At 37.7% G+C, this 20,814-nt stretch overlaps 1 protein-coding gene across 7 annotated transcripts in view; it reads left to right on the plus strand.

Annotated features, from left to right (window-relative positions):
- The window catches only part of TET1 (tet methylcytosine dioxygenase 1), a 149,973-nt gene extending 137,741 nt beyond the window's left edge, over positions 1–12,232 (plus strand). For 6 of the 7 annotated variants that reach the window (XM_005297303.4, XM_065553482.1, XM_005297302.4 and 3 more), the window contains one exon: positions 498–12,232. In XM_005297303.4, coding sequence (XP_005297360.2) covers positions 498–1,639 — 1,142 coding nt within the window. In that variant the 3' untranslated portion in view covers positions 1,640–12,232. The remainder of the gene's footprint in view (positions 1–497) is intronic. The other variant, XR_010589493.1, reaches the window with a different exon arrangement.
- The last annotated feature ends 8,582 nt before the right edge of the window (positions 12,233–20,814 follow it).

Genomic DNA, 20,814 nt, shown 5'->3' on the forward strand with positions numbered 1-20,814 from the left:
ATATCTTCAGATGAATCCACTGAACTGTGTGAATAATAATCTGCTATTTAATTAAGCAGTTATTGTAATAGAGGAAGGTTTTTGTGTTGAATTGGAAACAAGCTAAAATAAACATGTTCTTGGATCATAATTTGGGGTAAAACAGTCACTGAATTATGATAGTTCTAGATATGGCGCTTATTTGATAAAAGAATATTTTACTGAGGGATGAATAAAATAATGTAGGCAAGATCTTTATGCACGTTTTCTGTTTTATATACTGGCATTGACCAGTCTATAATGAAGTGATTAAGACAGTAATTCAGCAAATACTCATGCATGCCTTAAAGTTATACAAATAGTCCCATAAATTTGATCATTTTGAAAAAAATGCAGTCACTGTCCATATCTTCCAAATTATAGAACAAGTGGGGAACATCACTGTAATAGCTATATTTTGAATAACTGAACAAGGAAAAGATACTTACATTTTGGTATGCATTTTTTTTTTTTTTTAGGGAACAAAACAGATGCTTTTCAACCTGGAATAAAAATGGAGCCTTCAGATCATCTTTATGCCCTGAAACATACTTCAAATGCTACTAAAAGTTGCTCTGTATTAAAACAATATACTGCTTCCTCCCCTTTTAAGGTGGATAGTTTACATCCTTATTCATCATTAACACATAAGCCTAGCATAACAGCAGTGACTGATATTCAACAAGATTTTTCAGTTCCCTACGGGTATTTTGAATGCAGTAGTAAGCAACCTCATGTCACACCTTATATTAAATGTAAGAATTTTGATGTGTCAGTTAAAGATTATACTGGAATTTTGCTGAACGAAAAGAGGAATGGTGTGCCACCAATTCTTCCAGATATTACTGTTTCAGACCACCCAACCCTTAAAGACCCCCTGCACAGCATACTTGAACACCAACCAGACAACAAGCAAAATTGTCAACTTCAATTAGAAAATGCTCCTTCGCAGTCAATCAACCCTTGTGATATGTCAGTACCATTAAACTCTCCAGCAAAGAATGTAACCAGAAATGAAGCTAACACATCTCATAAATGTCCAGTGGAAAAAGGTGGCTCCCATCAAGAACAGATTTGTGATTCCAAAGCTAGTGATGAAAAGCAAAAAAATGTGCTGGCAGAACCAATGGATTCTGAAGAAAAAGCTGAGGAAATGTGGTCAGACAGTGAGCACAATTTTTTGGACAATGATATTGGTGGTGTTGCTGTGGCACCTTCTCATGGTTCTATCTTAATTGAATGTGCAAGACGTGAACTCCATGCCACAACACCCATTAAGAAACCAAACCGCAGTCATCCCACACGAATCTCTTTAGTCTTCTACCAACACAAAAATTTAAATGAGCCAAAACATGGATTAGCAATGTGGGAAGCAAAGATGGCTGAGAGAGCAAAAGAGAAGGAAAAAGAAGCAGAAAGATTAGGGACTGAAAACACTGAACTAAAATCTAGCAGCAGGAAAACCAAGCAGAGCAGTGAAACCAGAGAGATTTTCTATGAAGAAAATGAGTTCAACCAAATTCCATCACGCAGAGCATTAACAGTAACTCAAGATAATGTAATAACAGTGTCTTCTTATGCCCTCACTCGAGTTGCAGGGCCCTATAACCATTGGGCATAGGTTTTAGTAGCTGATGCCTTGCCTTGGTGCAGTGTTATACAGTATTTCTTTAAGGTGCTGTTAAAGAACAGAGTCATGTGTAGTTTACTATTTGTTCATCTCAACCATTTTAAGGCTGAGGTAAAAATGGGGATTTATCTTAAACTGTGACTTTATATTTTAACATTTGGTGGTGCTTGAGCACATTTTAAGCAAAAAAAAATTGTATAGTTTTAATATGTTATAAAAGAAGATTTTGGTTAGGTTATTAACCTTGATTGAATCATTCAGTTTATTACCTTTAGGAAATTATATTTTGGTGCTTTAAATCAAATCTGTTTACTACAGAACAAGTCATTTATAGGGATTTTAACAGATTCACATTTTATGATGTAAAATCAAGTTATACAGTGATTGCTCTACACAGCTCTTGGTGCTTAACCACATCAAACAGTAAAAATAAGCTGAATTATTACTTCATGGTGCCATTGTTCCAACAACTTCCAATCATTGCTAAAAAGTCCAAATTACAGATAAACCTTTTAAGAGAACCAATGAAATTTTCTCTCTCTAGAGTTTTCAGAGTGTAAAAAATGAAGTTATCACTAGTGATGGCTGGAAGTTGTTTGTAAGCTGTAAATATATATTTTAAAAGCACTTTCTATTTTTAAAATTAACTTGAACTAGTATAGTATAAGGATCATATTGTCTAAGGTTTGTGCATACTCTACAGAAGAAATCATTTTGTTCTTGCTGTGTAGATTTCCATACTGTTACAATTTCAATATGTATGCTAATAACATATTTGATTGTTTTTAGACTTTCCCTTTTTCCATTGAAGATTTTTATGTTACATATAAACAGAAGAGTAATAAAATGCAGAAACTTTTAATTATTTACAAATATGGAATGAAGAAACATCTTGTCAATGTGTGTTGCTATTGGGAATTAAATAATTAATTTTTAAGACAGAAATTATTATGATTTATTTGAGCAATAAGCACATTAGTCTCACTCATCTAAACCATTGCAAGTTATGTGACACAACCAAATGTTCCTAATGCCTCAGGGGTAGGATCGTTTTGGGATTTAAAAAAAAAAAAAATACCCCCTAGAGTTGCCTTACTCTGTTCAGAAAAAAAGTTATAAAAATGACAAATTAATTTTTTAAAAAGTAAGAAATTTTCAATATCTAATGATTAACAGCAATTTTTAGTTGATAATTCCCTTCCAGAATGTTCACTAGCTAATAAGAATGCTTTTTCAGTTCAGTTTTTTTAGAAGCATGCTTTGTATCATTTTTAACAATGATTTATACATTTCATATGGAAACAGTTGTTAGTTCCAAACATTTGAATTTATGTTCTGCATTTCAGTTGGAAAATTGACACATCACCAAATGATTATGGTTACATTTTGCTAAATGAGGAAAAGTAGACACTCCATTCATAAATAATGTAGCATCCATCCCACTCTTCTTTCTCTGATTCTCCTCTCCTCCTCATTTCTGTTTTATTATTTATTTATTGAATCATCTAATCACCAAACAAAAAAGTTGTTTAAGTAAGGACCTTGTCCTGCAAGCCTTACTCACCTTCTCAATCCAATTAAAATTAGTGGGACTACCCAAGTAAGGCCTACTCTTGTGTATAATGGTTGTGGGATGAGATCCTACGGGTCAAGCTCTACCTTAATTTTACCTGTGAATCCTCACAGTTTATGTAACCCCATAGATGTAACTGAGGTTAGTATTTTCTATTGAGAACTTATACCAATAATATACTTGATAATACTATAATGCAGTGGTGCTGTAACAAAAGTAATCTGAAATGTCTAGATCCACTTTATCTAATACCTAGACAAGGTGCTTTTTTCTTGAAACGTTCTATAATAATTGTGATATTTACAGTTTTGGTACAAAGAATATGTGAATTTTATTTTGTACACACAGTGCTAACTAGAACCCTGATCCTGAAAATATTTACACGTAGGAGCAGTTCCAATGATATTGGGCTAAATCTAAAATTCTTATGTAGACTGACTATTGAAATTAACAGGAATTTTGTTGGCATAAGGACAGGAGGATTGGACCCATTCTTTGTATTTTATCTAGCTCAAAGTAAAGTTTGTGAAAACCCCATATGCTGCAAATTTTAGTTTAAAACCTGTTAGTTCAAGTACAGGATATGAAGGGATTATAAATAATAAAGTCAATATTATGCCATCAGTTTGTACCATCAGTTTTCTGCTTCTTGAATATGTAAAGCACAGTATACATTAAATCATTATGGTATTTTGTGTGCCTTAGATTTCCATTTTAAAACTTGTCTATTTTTTGTGAGGCTAAGATATAGTAAAAACTACAGCTGTATATACAGTAAGTAGTATTCTAAGTTGCTCCAGCTGCTCCAACAACATATTTGCTATCTGAGTACCCTTGTGTAGCATCATGGTCAGTTATCTACCAGAAGGATTACTTTGCTACTAGTAAGTGTCACTGATAGATTTAGACACATGTTAGCTTCAAATAATTTCACTATGCCATACGCATGTCTAGTGCAGAATGAAGGAATTCTTTATTTCTCAGCAATTCTACTAAATACCATTTTTATTTCAAATTTAGTAGGAAAAGTTTCAGGGCCGTTATTCTGCTTACAAGAAATTCAAGAAATATTAAAATGGCTGGAATTTCCATTTGAATCCTTTCAGACCTTTAGGCTTGTATGTGATTAGGCAGTTCAAATGCTAAAAACAATTAATAGAGAAAACAGCAGCTTCCTCAAATAGCTGGGAAGCAGAATTGGTGCATCTTAAATGGCATCTTTAAGTATGGTTGTCTTCTCAGTTGACTATCAGTAGGGACTCAGCAAGTCCAACAGGGAAATCCAGCCCTAATAGATTCATAATGGCAATGTTAAAAGAGAACTGTATGTCTTAACATAACAACAGATATTCATGTTATTAATTGATAGCTGAGAAAACCCTCAGGACTTCTTTATTAAGGTTATTGATACAGCTAAAATATACTGTCCAAACAAAATTATATTGTCTTTACAATGTATAATAAATTTCTAACATGACATTTTGGTAAATCATACCTAATAAGAAAATTAGCTGGCCAAGTTTTATTTCCTGATGTGGCGCTTAGCAGATTGTGATCTGAAAAGCAAATATTTTCTAGTAAATATACTGCAATATGAGAAATACATCTATTTACTGTATTTACAGCTGTGTGCTATTTATTGTAACATTTCAGAATATTTATCAGTCTTGTGCACACAGATCAATGTTGTATTGAGTAAGGTTGTACTTGCAACAATATTGTCCTCTTAAAAGTTACAAATTTTAGAAAGTGACTCTTTCCCTTCCATCCCACACAACTGCTCTATGACTTCCTCTCAACCTCATAGACTTTAAGGTCAGAAAGGACCATCATGATCATCTAGTCTGACCTCCTGCACATTGCAGCAGCAGGATCCTTCCAGATTAGCCAGCTAGGTCAGGAACCACATCTAAAGACAAGACAGCTAGGAAAAACTGTATACTTCCCTTGATCTGTAAAAAACTTATATTGATTTCAATAGGAGTTTATGCTCATAGACAGACAGCACTATAGGGCTCCAAGTCTGTAACTCGGAGTTGACGACAGTTTGTTCTCTCTCCCCCCCACCACCTTTTATATCACCTCACAGTATACCACCACCGACTGTTGCCACACAACATAGCAACCTTTTATTTTCTAGCAGGAATGTCCCTATACCCTCCCTCTAATAGGCCCTGCACCATCACACCACCTCATTTTGGAGGAAAGGAGTGATGCTCTCTAGAGAATATCATTCCTGTTGGACTCTCAGGGGGCCACTGTTGCAGTAGTACAATAGCTCCCGTTGAAATTGTGAGTGTCACCACTGCAATTCTCCTGCACATGCTGATCCAAGGAATGAGGTACCAAGCTGGGATCTGACACTTAGAACCCACAGATAGTAGCAGAGAGTATGACTATAAGGCCATATGACCAGCTCACCTCAAATATTGTAATAATACTGTACAAAACTCATACAAAGACTAATTGCTCATAAGCTACAATTAAGATGTGATCATATCTTTCTGCAAATAATCCTAATTTTATAAGTCAATGTTTTGTATTTACAGTGACCACCATTAGAACAAAGTCATGCTTAGTTACCAGAATGTGTCCCTATGCTTAAAATAGGAAATAACTCTAGTATCTGAAGTAACATGGTGTGATAACTGTAGGTAAATGGCAACTTTTTAATGCTTACTAGTATACATAATACACAATTGTTTTCTCCTTTAAAAACCTTTCAAACACCATTACAGTATTATGCTAACTTTAGTGGGTCAAATTCTACTCTCATTCACATCTGTACAACCCCACTGCAGTTAGTGGAGCTCTGCAGATGCAAGTGCAGTAGGATTTGGGCCAATATGTTAATATGCTTCTAGTTAAATGTAGAATTTTTAGGAAAGCTTGTTAACAAAATTGTATTTGCATTTTTATATTTAAAATGTAGGGCACAGTCCTACCTTAAATTACACAGGGGAAGATCAATATGACTCTGTGTGAAATCAGCTACCTGGTCAGGCCAAGTGATAAAATATGCTTTCTAATTTACAGGCTGCATAAATATCTCATTTCTTCTCAAATTTGCACAGAAATACTTGTATTATGGACACCTACTCCCTCCCAATATTTTAAAAATTAATGTATATGCCATTTTTCAGCCTATTTACATGTATCAACATTTGTGATATTCATGCAGTATTAAATGAATGGCCTCTCACATCCACTGTGGCAGTTAAAATAGCATTTCTTCAGTAGTGAGATCTTTGTGGCAGGTCTTTGCAGTAAAATTGTCGTCGTGTTTTATTTCTTACGTATGGAAGAGTTGGCTGGCTAACCATAACACATTATGAAAGCCCTTGATCACGCGTTGTGAAATTATAGATGAGTAATAGGCCAATCACATATGGAAACTGTTTTTTAATTTAACCAAGTGGCTGTTCAACCAGTAACAGCTATAAGGCCACTTTATCATCAAAAAGTAAAGTGCAAAGAAACACAATAATTGTGTTATGACATTCTGGCATTGCCTTGCAATCTCTGATAGGGATATGTCATCACATCATGTCACTGTGTACTGATGTATGTTAATTCCATTCCTCCACTTCCTCTTGCGGAATCAATTTCTTCTCTATTCTCTCTGCCCCAATCTGTATCGGCCTCTGGAAGAAGAGAGGTCACTCTTACTTTGATCTGCCGGATACATGTACCCTGGACAGAGATGTGAGCACTGCTATAATTGCTCACTCTGCCTCAGATCCAGATAGAGCAAGTGGAGGACTAATCGGATATATGAAGCCCAAAATAGTTATAAACCAGGCTATGAAGAACCGCATGCATCTTGTGAGCCCTGACTTGAGTTGCTCCTTAAGCCGTTTCTTGGTTGCCTAGGTACTGTATAGCCATATCACCACTGTTTATTTAGATATATCAAATTTTAAATACACAATCTTTTTTTAGTAGTGTGTAAAACTATGGCACATTTATATCCATCTCTTCCTTTTTAATCTTATGTTAGAAGCATGGTCAGTGTAAAAAGTACTGAGATTTTGATTGCTCAGTATTTTAGTGGAGTATAAGTGAAACCACAGATCAGAGTTTTCTGGGATTACCTGATATTTTAGACAAATTGTCTTGAATTATATTGTTTATATGGTACTGATGTATGCTGCTGTAAAAACTATATGAATGCTATTCTCCTGGGACTCTGACAGAGGAGAGACGTGTATCACTTGAGGCTATCCCAGGGACCAAAAAATCTCTAATAATATTTAATTGGGCACAAGTATGTAGAAGATTAGGAATAGCCTCTAAATATTATGGGCCAGATTCTGATTTGTTACACTCAGGTACATCCAGAGTAACTCTACTGAAGTCAGTGGAGTTACTCCATAGATATGCAGGTGTTACTGAGATCAGACTCTGTCCATGCTAGCGATTGCCTCTTTCCTTCTATGGATGATTCAAAGTTAGTACTCACTTCATGTTAACTTTATCATTATATTAAAATATTGTAGATGTTTCAGAGGAGTTAGTTAAATGTTTCATTTGAGTGTAATATTTAAGTGTCATTTGTGTGCTGCTTTGTTTTCTAAAGAATGGAGATAATTCTCAGTGTATACTATATCTTCTCCCTCTAGTTTCAGAGTAGCAGCCGTGTTAGTCTGTATCTGCAAAAAGAAGAACAGGAGGACTTGTGGCACCTTAGAGACTAACAAATTTATTAGAGCATAAGCTTTCGTGGACTACAGCATATGCATCCGAAGAAGTGGGCTGTAGTCCACGAAAGCTTATGCTCTAATAAATTTGTTAGTCTCTAAGGTGCCACAAGTACTCCTGTTCTTCTTTCTCCCTCTAGGACATTTTATTTGCTAGCTTCAACCCTAGGCATTAACTTCTGTTCTGTATAGATGACACTGAACTCTACAACTCGCTCAGTTCATGCTTTGATTCCTTTGTAGCTCATCTGCTGTATTTACCCCTTTTGTCTGTCAGTGCTTGGTGACCCTATAGCCTTCTGCTGTTGAATGCTTTAAAGACTTATAATTTCCTGCATACAAGTCTTCTAATTGTCTTTAACACAGACCTTTGCTCCCAAGGGTAGCAATGTAAGCGTCAGCCTTGCCTCCTGACTTTTGTTTTTTAATCTCTCCTCTCCCTTGTCTGTAAATCTGTTTATCTCCACCTCTCAAATTTTACAAGAATTTATTATTAATGTAACTCTTTCAAAATCTATATTCACGTCAATCATTTTCTGTCTTAACTCTGATAGTTCCCTTTTTGATCATCCTGTTATAGCCTTACTCTGCCATGGAGTCCAGAATGCTGCAGTTAAATTACTTTTTCATTACAAGAAAAAGGGGCATTTCAGTCCATCCCTTCACCTTCACTATCAATCTTCATATCCACTTGTAAACTGCCCATTTATTTTTCAAAATTATCCATAAACTTTTGGCATTCTACCTGTCTGACCCTCTATCCACATATGGTCAACAAAGTCCATTTTGCCCCCAGTCTCAGCTCTCCACAGCTGAAGATCATTCTTTGCTTGTACTGCTGTATCTCTGGCATTCTGTCCTTCCTTCTGTATGATTTACTCTGTTCAGATCTTAACATAACAGATAAGATTATGACTGTCCCTGCAAAGACCCACAAGCAGGAGATGGTGCTTCTTTGTGTCTTCTATTTGTCCCTGTGCAGGGATCAGCCGTAGTCCCAGTGGGAAGTTCAAGGACTGCATAAAGTTAGTGCCACCACTGGCACTAGACTCTCCAAAGAGGAGTGGAGTTATGGATTTGCCTTTTCTTGGGGTGATTTGGCTTGAGCAGGAAGGAGTTGAACATAAACTGCACTCTGTGAAAGGGTGTAGGGGTTCCAGTTTTGCTGTGTGCTTCTCCACTCTGTTACAATTCTCTTTGGGACTCCTACTATTCCCCAGCCTCTTCTGACTCCCTCCACCCCAAATGGGCTGTAGCCATAAGCTACATTTTAGCCCAAATCTTCCCATTCTTTTTAGCCTACAAATGATACTAGATCCTATTCAGTACTGCATACTTCAGTTCTTCCCCCACCATAGCTAATCTGCAAGAACACTTGCATGTTTATCACTTTTAATGTCAACTCTTTTCTTTTCTCCTACTGGATCTTCATCCATGTCATTTTTCCTTTTATGAGTTGCTGTGCTCAGCTTGAAAGTCTTCTCTCTTTTGCCTCTTTCTGTTAAGCATTTTATGACACTTTGTATGAAGGCTGCTATATCAAGATAAGTTGTACTGTTGTGTGATTCAGAACCCGCAGAGTTAATTCAAATGAAATGAAATTGATGTTACTGTGACACGATGTTCATTGGTGTCTAATTCTAAAATGCTAAAAGCTCCCAATGATTTATTTGCAATGACTGCAGGATTGGGCCTTAAATTGTTTTATATGTTGAGTCATACGTCAATCACTGTTTCAGGTTGACAACATTTTTAAATGTGGCTGTACTATCACTCAACTGTTCTACCCACTTTGTGCGCCATTACAGCCTTCCACAAAGTCAAAGGGCACAATACTGTTATAAATAGATGCCAAAATGTTCTATGCGTAGGAAGTAGAACACAATTGACAATTAAGCTACATAGAGATGTCACATGCAGTAGACTGAATGTATTAAAAAAAATTGCTGTTGTAGCTTCACATTGGAATAGATGTCAATCATTTGACACTTAATTGATATCACAATTGTTGCCACAGAACATTTTAATACTGTATTGTGGAAGATTTTATGAATTGTTTGATAAACATTTTAGATGTCTTACTTGTTTCTTGTTATATACTATTATAATGCAAAAGTTTTTTTAAAAACATAAAAATAAAGGGCCTTTTTCTCATTTACGCTAAGGCCCTTTATCACCCTTCTGGGAGAACAAAATGACATTAAAGTGGAACTGAATGAAACTGACACATAGTAAGGTGTGTTAACTCTAGCAGGGTGGTGTAAAGAAGTCTTAGTGTAACTGAGAATCAAGCCTCAAAGTTGACTGTGCAGTCATCAATGGATGATCTTTACAGTATCTCTGCTGCACACGTATTGGCCAGCGAGATCCAAATCATTATGCTGGTGTTTAGTTTAGAGAAAATTAGAAATGTAGTTTAGAAAGATATTCTAATCTAGCTTCTTTTGTAGGATTTAGATATCCAGCTGTAGGCTGACCTTCTTTCCCCTCTTGCCTACAAAAAGAATGTGGTAAGGGATTTGTACCTCAAATTAGTGACCTGGCTATAGAACTGGTAGGATTGTGAATAATATTAATTGCAAATTTGGGCAATTTTTCCTCAAATAATTATTCACAACATTTTTATCATTATTATTAAACAGCTTTACTTGACCACTTGAAGCGGGGTTGTGAGAATTCACTCAGCTCCATTCTCTGCTGACATAAGATCCAGTGAGGTTTGTTATACTGTGTAATATTGCCACACTACAGGGAAATGTGAGGCACAAAGCTAAAAGCCAAAGTTTTCTCACCACCCTAATTTTGGTGATATTAGACAGCGAAACCATTAGCCCAATCCTGCATGCCTGAGTCATGCAAAACTTCCATTGCTGCCAGTGTGAGTTTTGCATTAGCAAGTATTGAGCCTCATCATCCTATACTATTGTATTGGAATTATAAAATGATCTCCTAAAAATAAATAAATACTGGGGAGAAAGAAATTTTTGCTTTTCATTCTTACATGTCTAAATTGTGGTGATACTGTACATCACTATAACAGACTTCTTTTTACTTTTGTGAATGTCACTTTATAATTCTAGCAAAACACAAGGCAACCTTTGCATTCTGAATGTTATGAGCCTCTAGTCCTCAAAATATCTCCGAAGATTAAAAAAATTATTACAAATCAAGAGAGGCAAACTGAATATTCCCATATAGTTAAAAGAAAAATCTGTTTAAGTATTAATATTGGACATTTAATACTTTAACATTAAATTCTTCTACTATTTCTTTGCTGAGTTTGGAAGAGGACAGTTCTTGGTAATGTCACAATATCATGACATGTCATAAATGCTTTTTAAAAACTTGGCATTACCAGACACAACAACATTATTTTTTAAGGCTACAATGTTACATTCAGAGAATGCAGTTTGATTCTCTCCTGACTTTAATAAAAAAACTAAAAAGGTACAGTATGCCAAAGCAGAAAAATTGATTTTTGTTTGATCAATATATTCTGTATATTTCTTGATTTCTTTATATGGAATGCATTTAATATTTATTTTGCAGCTTTGAACTTCTGTGTTTTGGGGATTTGGTGGTGGTGTTTTGTTTTTTTGTTTTTTGGTGTTATCAACCTACTGTATTTAGACCTGAAAAAATGAAATAACTTTTGAAAGACAAATACAATTTTCTTTTTAACATTAACATGTTTTTAGTTCCTAATGGAGAAAAAAAAAAACAGAAAGAAAAAGCACTTCATTATGTCACAGTATGTATAGAAGAAAGTTAAAAAGTTACTTCATTTCTCATACATTTGGGACCCGATTCTCATCTAGTGTAAATCCACATAGTCCCATTGAAGTTCGTGGAGCTATGTGGATTTACATCAGTGAGGATCTGACCCTTGAAATCTTCTCTGCAGCAAAGGGAACTCTTACCAGCAGTACTTGAAGACTTGTGAGTTGTGACTGCATGTTACTTGAAAGACTTACTTAAACTATGTTTTTGGTGCAAGCAGTTGTTGTACACGATTTCATGTTTATGTAGCAAGATGCATTGAAATGTTGATAATAGTGTTGAAACATACATGTAAAGATTGTTGTTGTGGAAATTGTCTGTTCTGTTATATTTTTCTTGTGTGTCTCATCTGTTTAGAACGTAAATTTTCATTTTTTTTATCGTCCTAACTGAATAAGGCTAAATGAATACTGTAATTGAAAATATATTTTAAATCTTGTCATGAGTTTTTAAAAAAAGACTATTACAAATTGTATCATTCCTGATTACACAGAACTTTGTGGGTGGTTTTAAATAAATTTTATACTTCTATTTTGCACTCAGTAGTCTAATTTTTCTTTCCTATATTTCTTAAATCGTTATGTTTTGTAAATATGCATTTAAAAATAGCAATACTATTTTTGTGTTTCCAAACACAAATAAAAAGAGTAGATTCCTGATCATATGTGGCCTGATCCTGCTAAGACAAAATGCATGCTGAAGTCATTTGAGGAGGACAGGAGGACTGGGCCGCTACAGGCCCCATTCCCTGCATCTTGTTCCAGTATCAGGGCCATAGTATGTAATGTAGAACAAAATCTTACACCCATATAATTGAACTTATTGCTGAAACAAATAGTATTTAAAATTTACTTTTATGTAAACTTTTATTTTATCAAGCAATAAATACTGATTCCATAGCTAGGAATATTTTGGTATTGTAGCACATATGAGGATGCTAATAATCTTTCAGCCAAATATGCTGTGCCTTGGAGGCAATTATGCTCACCAGCATCATGGTAGTCTCCGGATTCTGTACACTGAATACATCTTTTCTCTTTTATAATTAGTAAAATAAAAGCAATTCCTTTTCATCTTATTAAGGAAGGGGTTAAAAAAAATAGTAGTTGTCATTAGTTTTCTTATAAAAGTATTCAGTTTTGTGAAGTATTTCCCCAACAAAATTTTCCAATCTTATCATTAACACTTTTGGTTATATTTGGGTATTTATTTATGGTGAACACAAACCGACTGATTCACCCCTGCTGGAGTCCAGGAGTAAGTTTGATCCCATCTAACCCTATGGGCTAGCTGCATCGGAGGGGGAATCAATCAGCAAGTAGAATCAGTATCTCTTGGGATTCCTGGCCCTTCTCTCACCAATCCCTGCTTGTTTATTTGCAGGGCTGAAGTATGCAGTACAAAACCCCGCAGCAACAGATGTGGTCAAAAATTTTGAATTCTTGTTTTTCAGAAAAAAAGACAAAAATGTTAGCCAACATTGTCGCAAAAAGTGCCCCACAGCAACTCTCAGGATTGAGGCTCTGCTCTCACTACTTCCATTAATACAATACTACATAGAAAGAAATTCTGTTCTGAGGAGACTGTGACCATTCAGGTTATTTTTCTCCTTTTGTTTATTTTTATTTTTTTAATTACAAAAATTCAGTCCAAAAAGCTTGTACACCTCTAGCCCGATATAACGCTGTCCTCAGGAGCCAAAAAATCTTACCGCGTTATAGGTGAAACCGCGTTATATCGAACTTGCTTTGATCCACCAGAGTACGCAGTCCCGCCCCCCCGCTGCTTTACCATGTTATATCCTAATTCATATTATATCGGGGTAGAGGTGTATTATCAAGTTCTTTCTGAAAACTGGAACCCCCAAAAGTTAGGAAATTCTACTGGTCTGAGGTTTCAGTTACAGGAAGGCTCCTTTCCAATCTGGGCGGATACAGGCCTGTGGCTTTTTATAGTGACTTATCCACCAGCCTTGCCCCCACTTTTTCTCCACATCATACTTAATAACTCTTCCAACAGATACATATTTTCCACAGCCAAAATATACACTTTATATTAAGAGTTGGAGGCAGATTATTATCTGAATATGTACAATGAATTTTCGCATGTCAATATTGTAAAACATGTATGAAGGGTAATAGAATATTTATGTACCTTTAATTTTTTAGGGTCATAGGGCTTTAAATTGTAGTGTTCTCGTCACATATTTTGCATATGAGTTACATTAGTTATTGCAGCAACTCCAAGTTAATTTTTTTGTTGTAGGGGCTATCTTTCAGTGTTTAGAAGCATCCCACTATCTGATAACTACACTGAAGGAGCATGATACTGCAGTTCAAATACTGTTTGTGATATCTTAATGATTTTTATGCTGGTCATAGACAGATTTCCATTGAATACTGTTGGTTCATATTTTTGTAAATAACCCTCCAGAGAGTCCATTGTAGAACAATCTTTAGGATTATTCATTGAGGGTTAAATTCTGCGAAGTGCAAAGGGCACACAAAGTCCTACATGCATCTAAACTTGACTTACATCTTAAAATGGGAGTTAAGTAATAGGCAGGGCTTTGCAGGGACCTCCTGCACTACAGTGAATTTTAAACTCAGACCTGATTTTTTTTTAAACCACAAACAAAATTGTGCTTTAGTTAATGCTATTTTGGGTTAAGAATTGACATATGTGCTTTAATGTAAAAAAAAAAAAATTACTAAGGAAACCTGCTATGTGTTTTGGATCCATGACACACTGAAATAAATGTAAAAAAAAAATGTTTAAATCTAATCCCAGACATGACATTAGCTACTGGTTGAACAATGACCCTGTGTTTTCTGAAGGCGAATCTAAATCACTCCACCAGCTGCTCACAATCTGATCTACTTTTCTGAATGGTCATAATCCTGGTAGAACTACTTCTGCTTGTATAACAGACAAAAGTTACCCAAAATTCTTAACTAAAGCATTTCTTCCAAAGGGCAGAATCTGAACCTTCATCTCTGCTATATTCTGCTGCCCAGCTGCTCTCCTAACAAATGGGTAGTATTTCTCACCTGTGCCATTCAGAGGAGGTCCAAGGTTGCTTGTAGAGGCTGCAGGATGGAGTTGCACCTCTTCCATTTAAGCCACCAGAAACTTTGCCTCCTGCTGCAGAAGTTGGCTGTTCAGTTTCTTGTGACCATTTTGTTTTACAACTTTAAGTTGTATCCTTTTTCATATAATAGCAACTTTGGCTCAGCTTCTAGCACTGCTGTCCCTCAATTAGGGAAACTGTAGCACTAAGGGTATAGCCCTCTGGTTCCTCAGGTGCAGACCCCCTTCAGCAGCCTCCCTCTACACCCCCACCACAGTAGTGGAAAAGCCCTGCAAGTACTGAGTCAGGTGATGGTCCAAAAGGTGTTACAGACAGCTTTTCAGAAGACACCGAGGATGATCTCGGTCCTGCTGCTCTAAGCCCCAACTCTCACTCTGCCAGAGCATGAGACTTTGATTTGGACTGTGCAGCAGGTCCTCGACACTCCCACCATACTGTGGTCATGAGACATCTCAACCAGCAGCATGAGGATTCCCAAGGAGAGGAGAACTCCCCACTGCCTGCTCAGGTGTAAGTCTTCCAAAGGGCAGAGATTCCAGGTCTCTAAAAAGGCAAAAGCAAGCATCCCCTTTGCAAGGAAATAATTTGCATTGTTAATGGGCAAGTGGTTTTAAAATCACAGTTTATACTTTGTCTCCTTTGCCCTCCTACCTTGAGGAAGTGTTTGCTGGGATATTTTTCCTGAACAGAAGCTGTCACTGTGCTCTGTATGGGACTTCCTGCAGCATGTTTGGGCATGAGGAGAAGCCTGTTATTTCAATGAAGCCAGGCCTCCAGCTGCAGCAAAATAGGAAATGGGCTTGTCTGGCTTTCAGCCCTGCAGATCCTTGCTCTGCCAGGGAAGGAGACTCGGAATGCAGGCAGCCGCAGAATAGGAATTGTGCCACTCTGCTTTTCAGCCAACAAACACTTGATTTTCCAGGGAAAGAAGCTCAGACCTGAAAGGTGGGGAGGGGTCCCACTCCATAAGCTGGCCAGAACAGAGGCACATAAGGACTCCATTTCCCATGCAGCTGTGTTATCATGGGATTACAGATGGGTAAGTGAAAAAGCCTTTCCCAGGTTCAAAATGGCTCCTGATTTACCAAGTAAAGCCCCATGAGGTACTAGGTTTCTCCTAAACTATTCAAATGTGTGCTGGGTTGGGGAAGAAGGCAGACAACCTCCCAGGGTCCAGGGACCTTCTAGTGGGCTATTCCCACAATCAAGGTATTTGTCCTAGTACCCTCCATTAACTGTCTCTGTAAATAGCCGATGGGCAGTACCAAACACACACCAACCCTGACCAAAAAAACCCAAACATATCCCAAAACACCATTGATTCTCTGAAGACCGTGGCTTGCATGAAATTTATTAATTTTCATAATAATAATTAAATAACTTTCCTCTCAAGCAAAATTAGAAACAGCGTTTCCCAGACTCTCCTCCTTTGAGGACAACATAAGATCCAAATGAAGTCTTCTGATTAAAACCAAATGTTAAACTGAAATGTTACATAAAAACAAAGACATATTCATAAGTTTGTGAACCGATAGTTGGCTCAGCAGAATCTGTCCTAGTGAAAGGTACAGACACACCTTCAGAAGGGGACTTCCTTCCAAAAGATCCCATAAACCGTCAGAGTGAGGACATGACATTGAAATTTCAAAGCCATTGAGACCAAACGTATTTTCTATACATAGTAAAGAAAATCTATGTGGTGGCAGGTGGCTTTAATAGAACGAGCATGCATAGGCAAGCCAGCATGCTCCGCTGTATGAAAGCCAACTTTCCGTGGCAGCTGGCAGGGGAGCCTCCAGACGTGTCAGTCACAGGGAGCCTCCAGACGTGTGTGTGAAGTGAAGGGGTTGGGTAGAGAAAAGGGTTTTTAGTGATTGTCTTGCTGCTTTGTGACCTACAGTCGCACTACTGCAGAGGAGAGATGTCTCCAGGCTGTATTGCTCCTGTCCTACAATATAATTCCGTCCTGTTTCCACATAATGGGCTTTAAATAACTAGCTGAAACATGTTAGATTTCAATTCCTTGTTTTTTTTAAAGAAACCCATCACTTCTTTTTGATTCCATTGTTGTTGTTTTTTATTCAAGACTTTATCATTTCAGCTCATTCATATTATTAATCAGAGCATTTGGGAGGATTTGCTCCAGAGCTCAGGCAACAGCTGGTCCAAATATTAATTGAACCTAGCAGGGCTGTATGCAAAAATCTGTACTTTGACTGTACTTGCACTGCTTCTGTCTGTACTGCAGCTTCCCTTGTGAAGAGAGGTTTTCCTTGCCCAGAGTAAGAGCCTTCTCCTCTATAGCATAGCCACCATCTTGAGCAGCCTTCCTCTATTGCCTCATTCTCCTTCAAACTCTCTCTCTCACTCACTTTTCATCTAATTTAAATTTCATCCAGAACCATATGTTGTCTGTTCCTTTTAACTTTTTTGTCTACTAACATATTTATGTTAACTTTGTGGGCTGAGTCATCCCTGTTGTCATCCCATGGAAGTCAGTGGCTGAACCAGGCAATTACTGTAATAATTAATTCTGTGAAACATTATGGGATACAGTTTGTATGAGCAATGGTATATAAAATGAAGTCATATGGTATACTGACTTGGAAAATTACTTTGTGGGGTGTGGGTCTAATTTGGAAATCATTGTGTGAAGCTTTTAAAGCTTGTCTGAGCGAGAGTGTGTTAATTATTTGTGTTTCCTCCAGCGTTCGTTATATTTATTAAAGGTAAGCATACCTTGGCCACTTGGTTCTACCACCTGTCAGCTGTAGGAACTTTGCCAACTCAGATAACTTGAGCTTTGTTATATCTGGGTGAATTGTAGAGAAGGCTGATTGTGCACTACTATATGCATCTAGTTAAGAATTGCATCTGAATGGCATAAACTAGAGCAGAATGCAACCATCCTCATTTTTAATACAGAGTTCTTAGCTGGGGAAGCTGTGAGTACCAGCTGGCAATGCAATCTGCTACATCAAGATGGATCACCATGAAACTCTCAGTCTCACTGAGTGTGACAGAATGACTATCCCCTTAAGGTAGTGAGGACTAGTGGTCAGTCCAACACCTGTTTATGGTTGAAGGGCCTGGGATCAGGAGCCTTGTGGAGTGGGTGGGGCAAGGCTCCCATCTCTCCCAGCCAGTCAGGACAAAGAAGCCTTCTTCTGGGAAGAAGGCTGTATATATACACTGTCTCTTCCCTCAGAATAGAGGAGGAGATGAAAAACAGGTGGAGTGTGAGCAGACTTTTGCATCCTTGAGACTGGCGTTATGAAATCTCGAAGAATATATAATTTTGTAGCCATTACAACAGCTGAATTGGCAGGAGTAACATTAGCAATCAAATGGATAAGGGACATATAACCTAGATGCACCTGTTATCTTTTCAGATTCTCCATTTAAAGGGGGTACCTCAGAAAGCAGGCATGATCTAAAACATTAAATATTGTTTTTGACAATAGCATAGTAGGCTTCAACATGAACAAAATACTAGCCTGGATTACAGCACACACTGAGATACCTGGCAATGAAATGGCAGATAAAGAAGCAAAAAAATATTTTAAAATGGAGAAATTGATATGAAGATTCCTTTGAGTAAGGGGGAATTTAAGAGCTTAGTTTTTAAAAGGATTTTAAAAGGAATGGCAAGAATTGTGGATCAAGGAGAAAAGAAGAAGATGCTATGAAGTGTGCCCTAAAGAGAGGATAATGCACTACTCCAGAGTTATGAAAGGATCAGTGAAGTACTTGTATTTATACTGTTAACTGGTCACTGTGGTTTGAACAATACTTTTTTATTGATCAGAGACACAAAGGTGGGCTATGTAACACATGTAAGGTTAAAGAAGCAGTTGAACCCAGGAAAGAAAGGCTCTTTCTGAAGAATTCAGATGCTTTAAGGTGACAGAATATACTATGAGGGGTATAGTGAGAGTATTGAGAAAGTGGGGTAACATTAAAAAAACTTTATTATTAGAGCAGGGTAAGAGTGTAGTCAGGAGCGCCGGCAGCTTTTCTGCTGCCTAGGCGGCGGAAGGTCCCGCCCCGAAATGCCGCCCCCACAGAGGTGGCGGAAGGTCTCGCCGCCGAAATACCACCACGGTCGCCACCCCCCAAATTGTAGCACCCTAGGCGACCACCTAGGTCGCCTAATGGGTTGCGCTGGCCCTGAGTGTAGTGGCATAAACATACCGGAAATATCATAGGTGGCAATTAGATTCAGTAGATGAGTCTGCTTCACAGTAACACATAAGAGGAATGGAGGAGACAGCAGTAGGGGAAGGACTGCTAGCAGTAGACCTCTTAGCCTAGGGAGGTAAGGGAAAGAATGATAGAGGCAGCTGCTGAAAGAGTTCCTGGAGGAAGCCACTGGGCAAGCTGCTAGAGGAGGTGCTGAGAGTTCAGAAATACAAGCCACAAGGAATTACAATCATACAACCCGCGTAGGGTTGCCAACTTTCTATTGGCACAAAACCAAACACCCTAGCCTTGCTCCCTCCCCACATCCCCACCCCCTCCCCCTCCCCAAGACTTCCTGTGTAATCTGATCTTGTTTAATAACCCGTGGCCCCTGAAGCCAAGGGGAGACACTGTACAACCTCTGGCCCCTGAAGCCAAAGGGAGGCCAGGATTGAGAAACACAGGACCCAAGGAAAGAGGGCCAGGCAATCCCTGAACCCAAGAGAAGAGACTACAGGACAGAGAGTCTTTATTTCAAGTTTATTTGAACTTACTAAAGCTGAACCTCAGCAGGGAAATTTTGTCTTTAACTCTGGACTGTGCCCTGCAAGAAGAGAAACTGAAGCAGGGTGCCACAGAGACATACTTGGCTAGCAGGAGGCAGTACAGGGCAGGTTACCCTTTTACATTGTCACACCTTTGTACATGATACAGATGAAGGCAGCTGTGAGTTGCATTGTAAAACTCTGTGGGCTGTGGTTCAGCCATCCGGCAGATAGGGTTCCTTTCTGAAGGAAAGTCAGACTGTCTTCTCCTATCCATACACTTCTAATTTCAATGTAAAGAAAAAAAAAGTTACAAGAATAGGATAGATTACATGATCAGATCACACAGGAAGTCTGGGACTGAGTCAGGAACTGAACCCAGATCTCTGGAGTCTAATCCAGGGCCCTATCCACTACATCAGGGATTGGCAACCTTTGGCATGCGGCCCATCAGGGAAATCCACTGATAGGCCGGGACAGTTTGTTTACCTGCAGCATCCGCAGGTTCGGCTGATCGCAACTCCCACTAAAGCAATATGGTTTGGAGCATAGGATGCATACATGTGTGAAGACACTGGAATAGAAAGTTTTAGAAACGGCTTCCTAATGTTTACAGATATAATATACAAAATTATTACTATTGTTGTAATGTGTACTTGTTTTTTAAGTTTGTTTTTTAAAAATAGCCATGTTTTTTACTTATGTAATGAGGGAAATGGAAGAATGAGATACATGCTTTATGGACCTTAAAATACAGTGGGGCAATGCGAGTGGGCTCTTGCAGGGACTGTGATCTGTGTGTGCTCCTGTGTTGGGAGATGTAACTGGGAAGGACGCAGCCTGCAAGAAGCAACTAGGAAAAGTCAGAATTCAAAGAACAAATAAAGTTGCCCTTTAAAAACAAAGCATGGCCAGCATCAACAGAAATTAAAAGGAACAGGACAACCTAAAGGGATTAGAAATAAATATCACGCACTATTTTGGAAAAAGGAGAATTTAAACATCTCACAATTACCAAAGAAAACAAAGTGTCAAAGTAAAATTAATCAGCCACTCAAATTGAACAGAACATTGAAGCAATTGTTAATCAGCATTTTAAATGCTCTTCTCACCAAAATTAGTGGGAGGCAGTTTATCCATACTAGTCATGCAAATTATCCATCCCCAAAAGGATAAATGCAAAGGTGTAGCCAGAGACACTGTCTAAACTGTGAATGGGGAAACCAAATAAATGCTCTGACATAAACAAATTCCAAGTTAAGGCAGCAAACTCCATTCTTAGCTTACTCCATTTT

The sequence above is a fragment of the Chrysemys picta genome, chromosome 7, assembly GCF_011386835.1.
Source record: "Chrysemys picta bellii isolate R12L10 chromosome 7, ASM1138683v2, whole genome shotgun sequence".
NCBI classification, from domain to species: domain Eukaryota; kingdom Metazoa; phylum Chordata; order Testudines; family Emydidae; genus Chrysemys; species Chrysemys picta.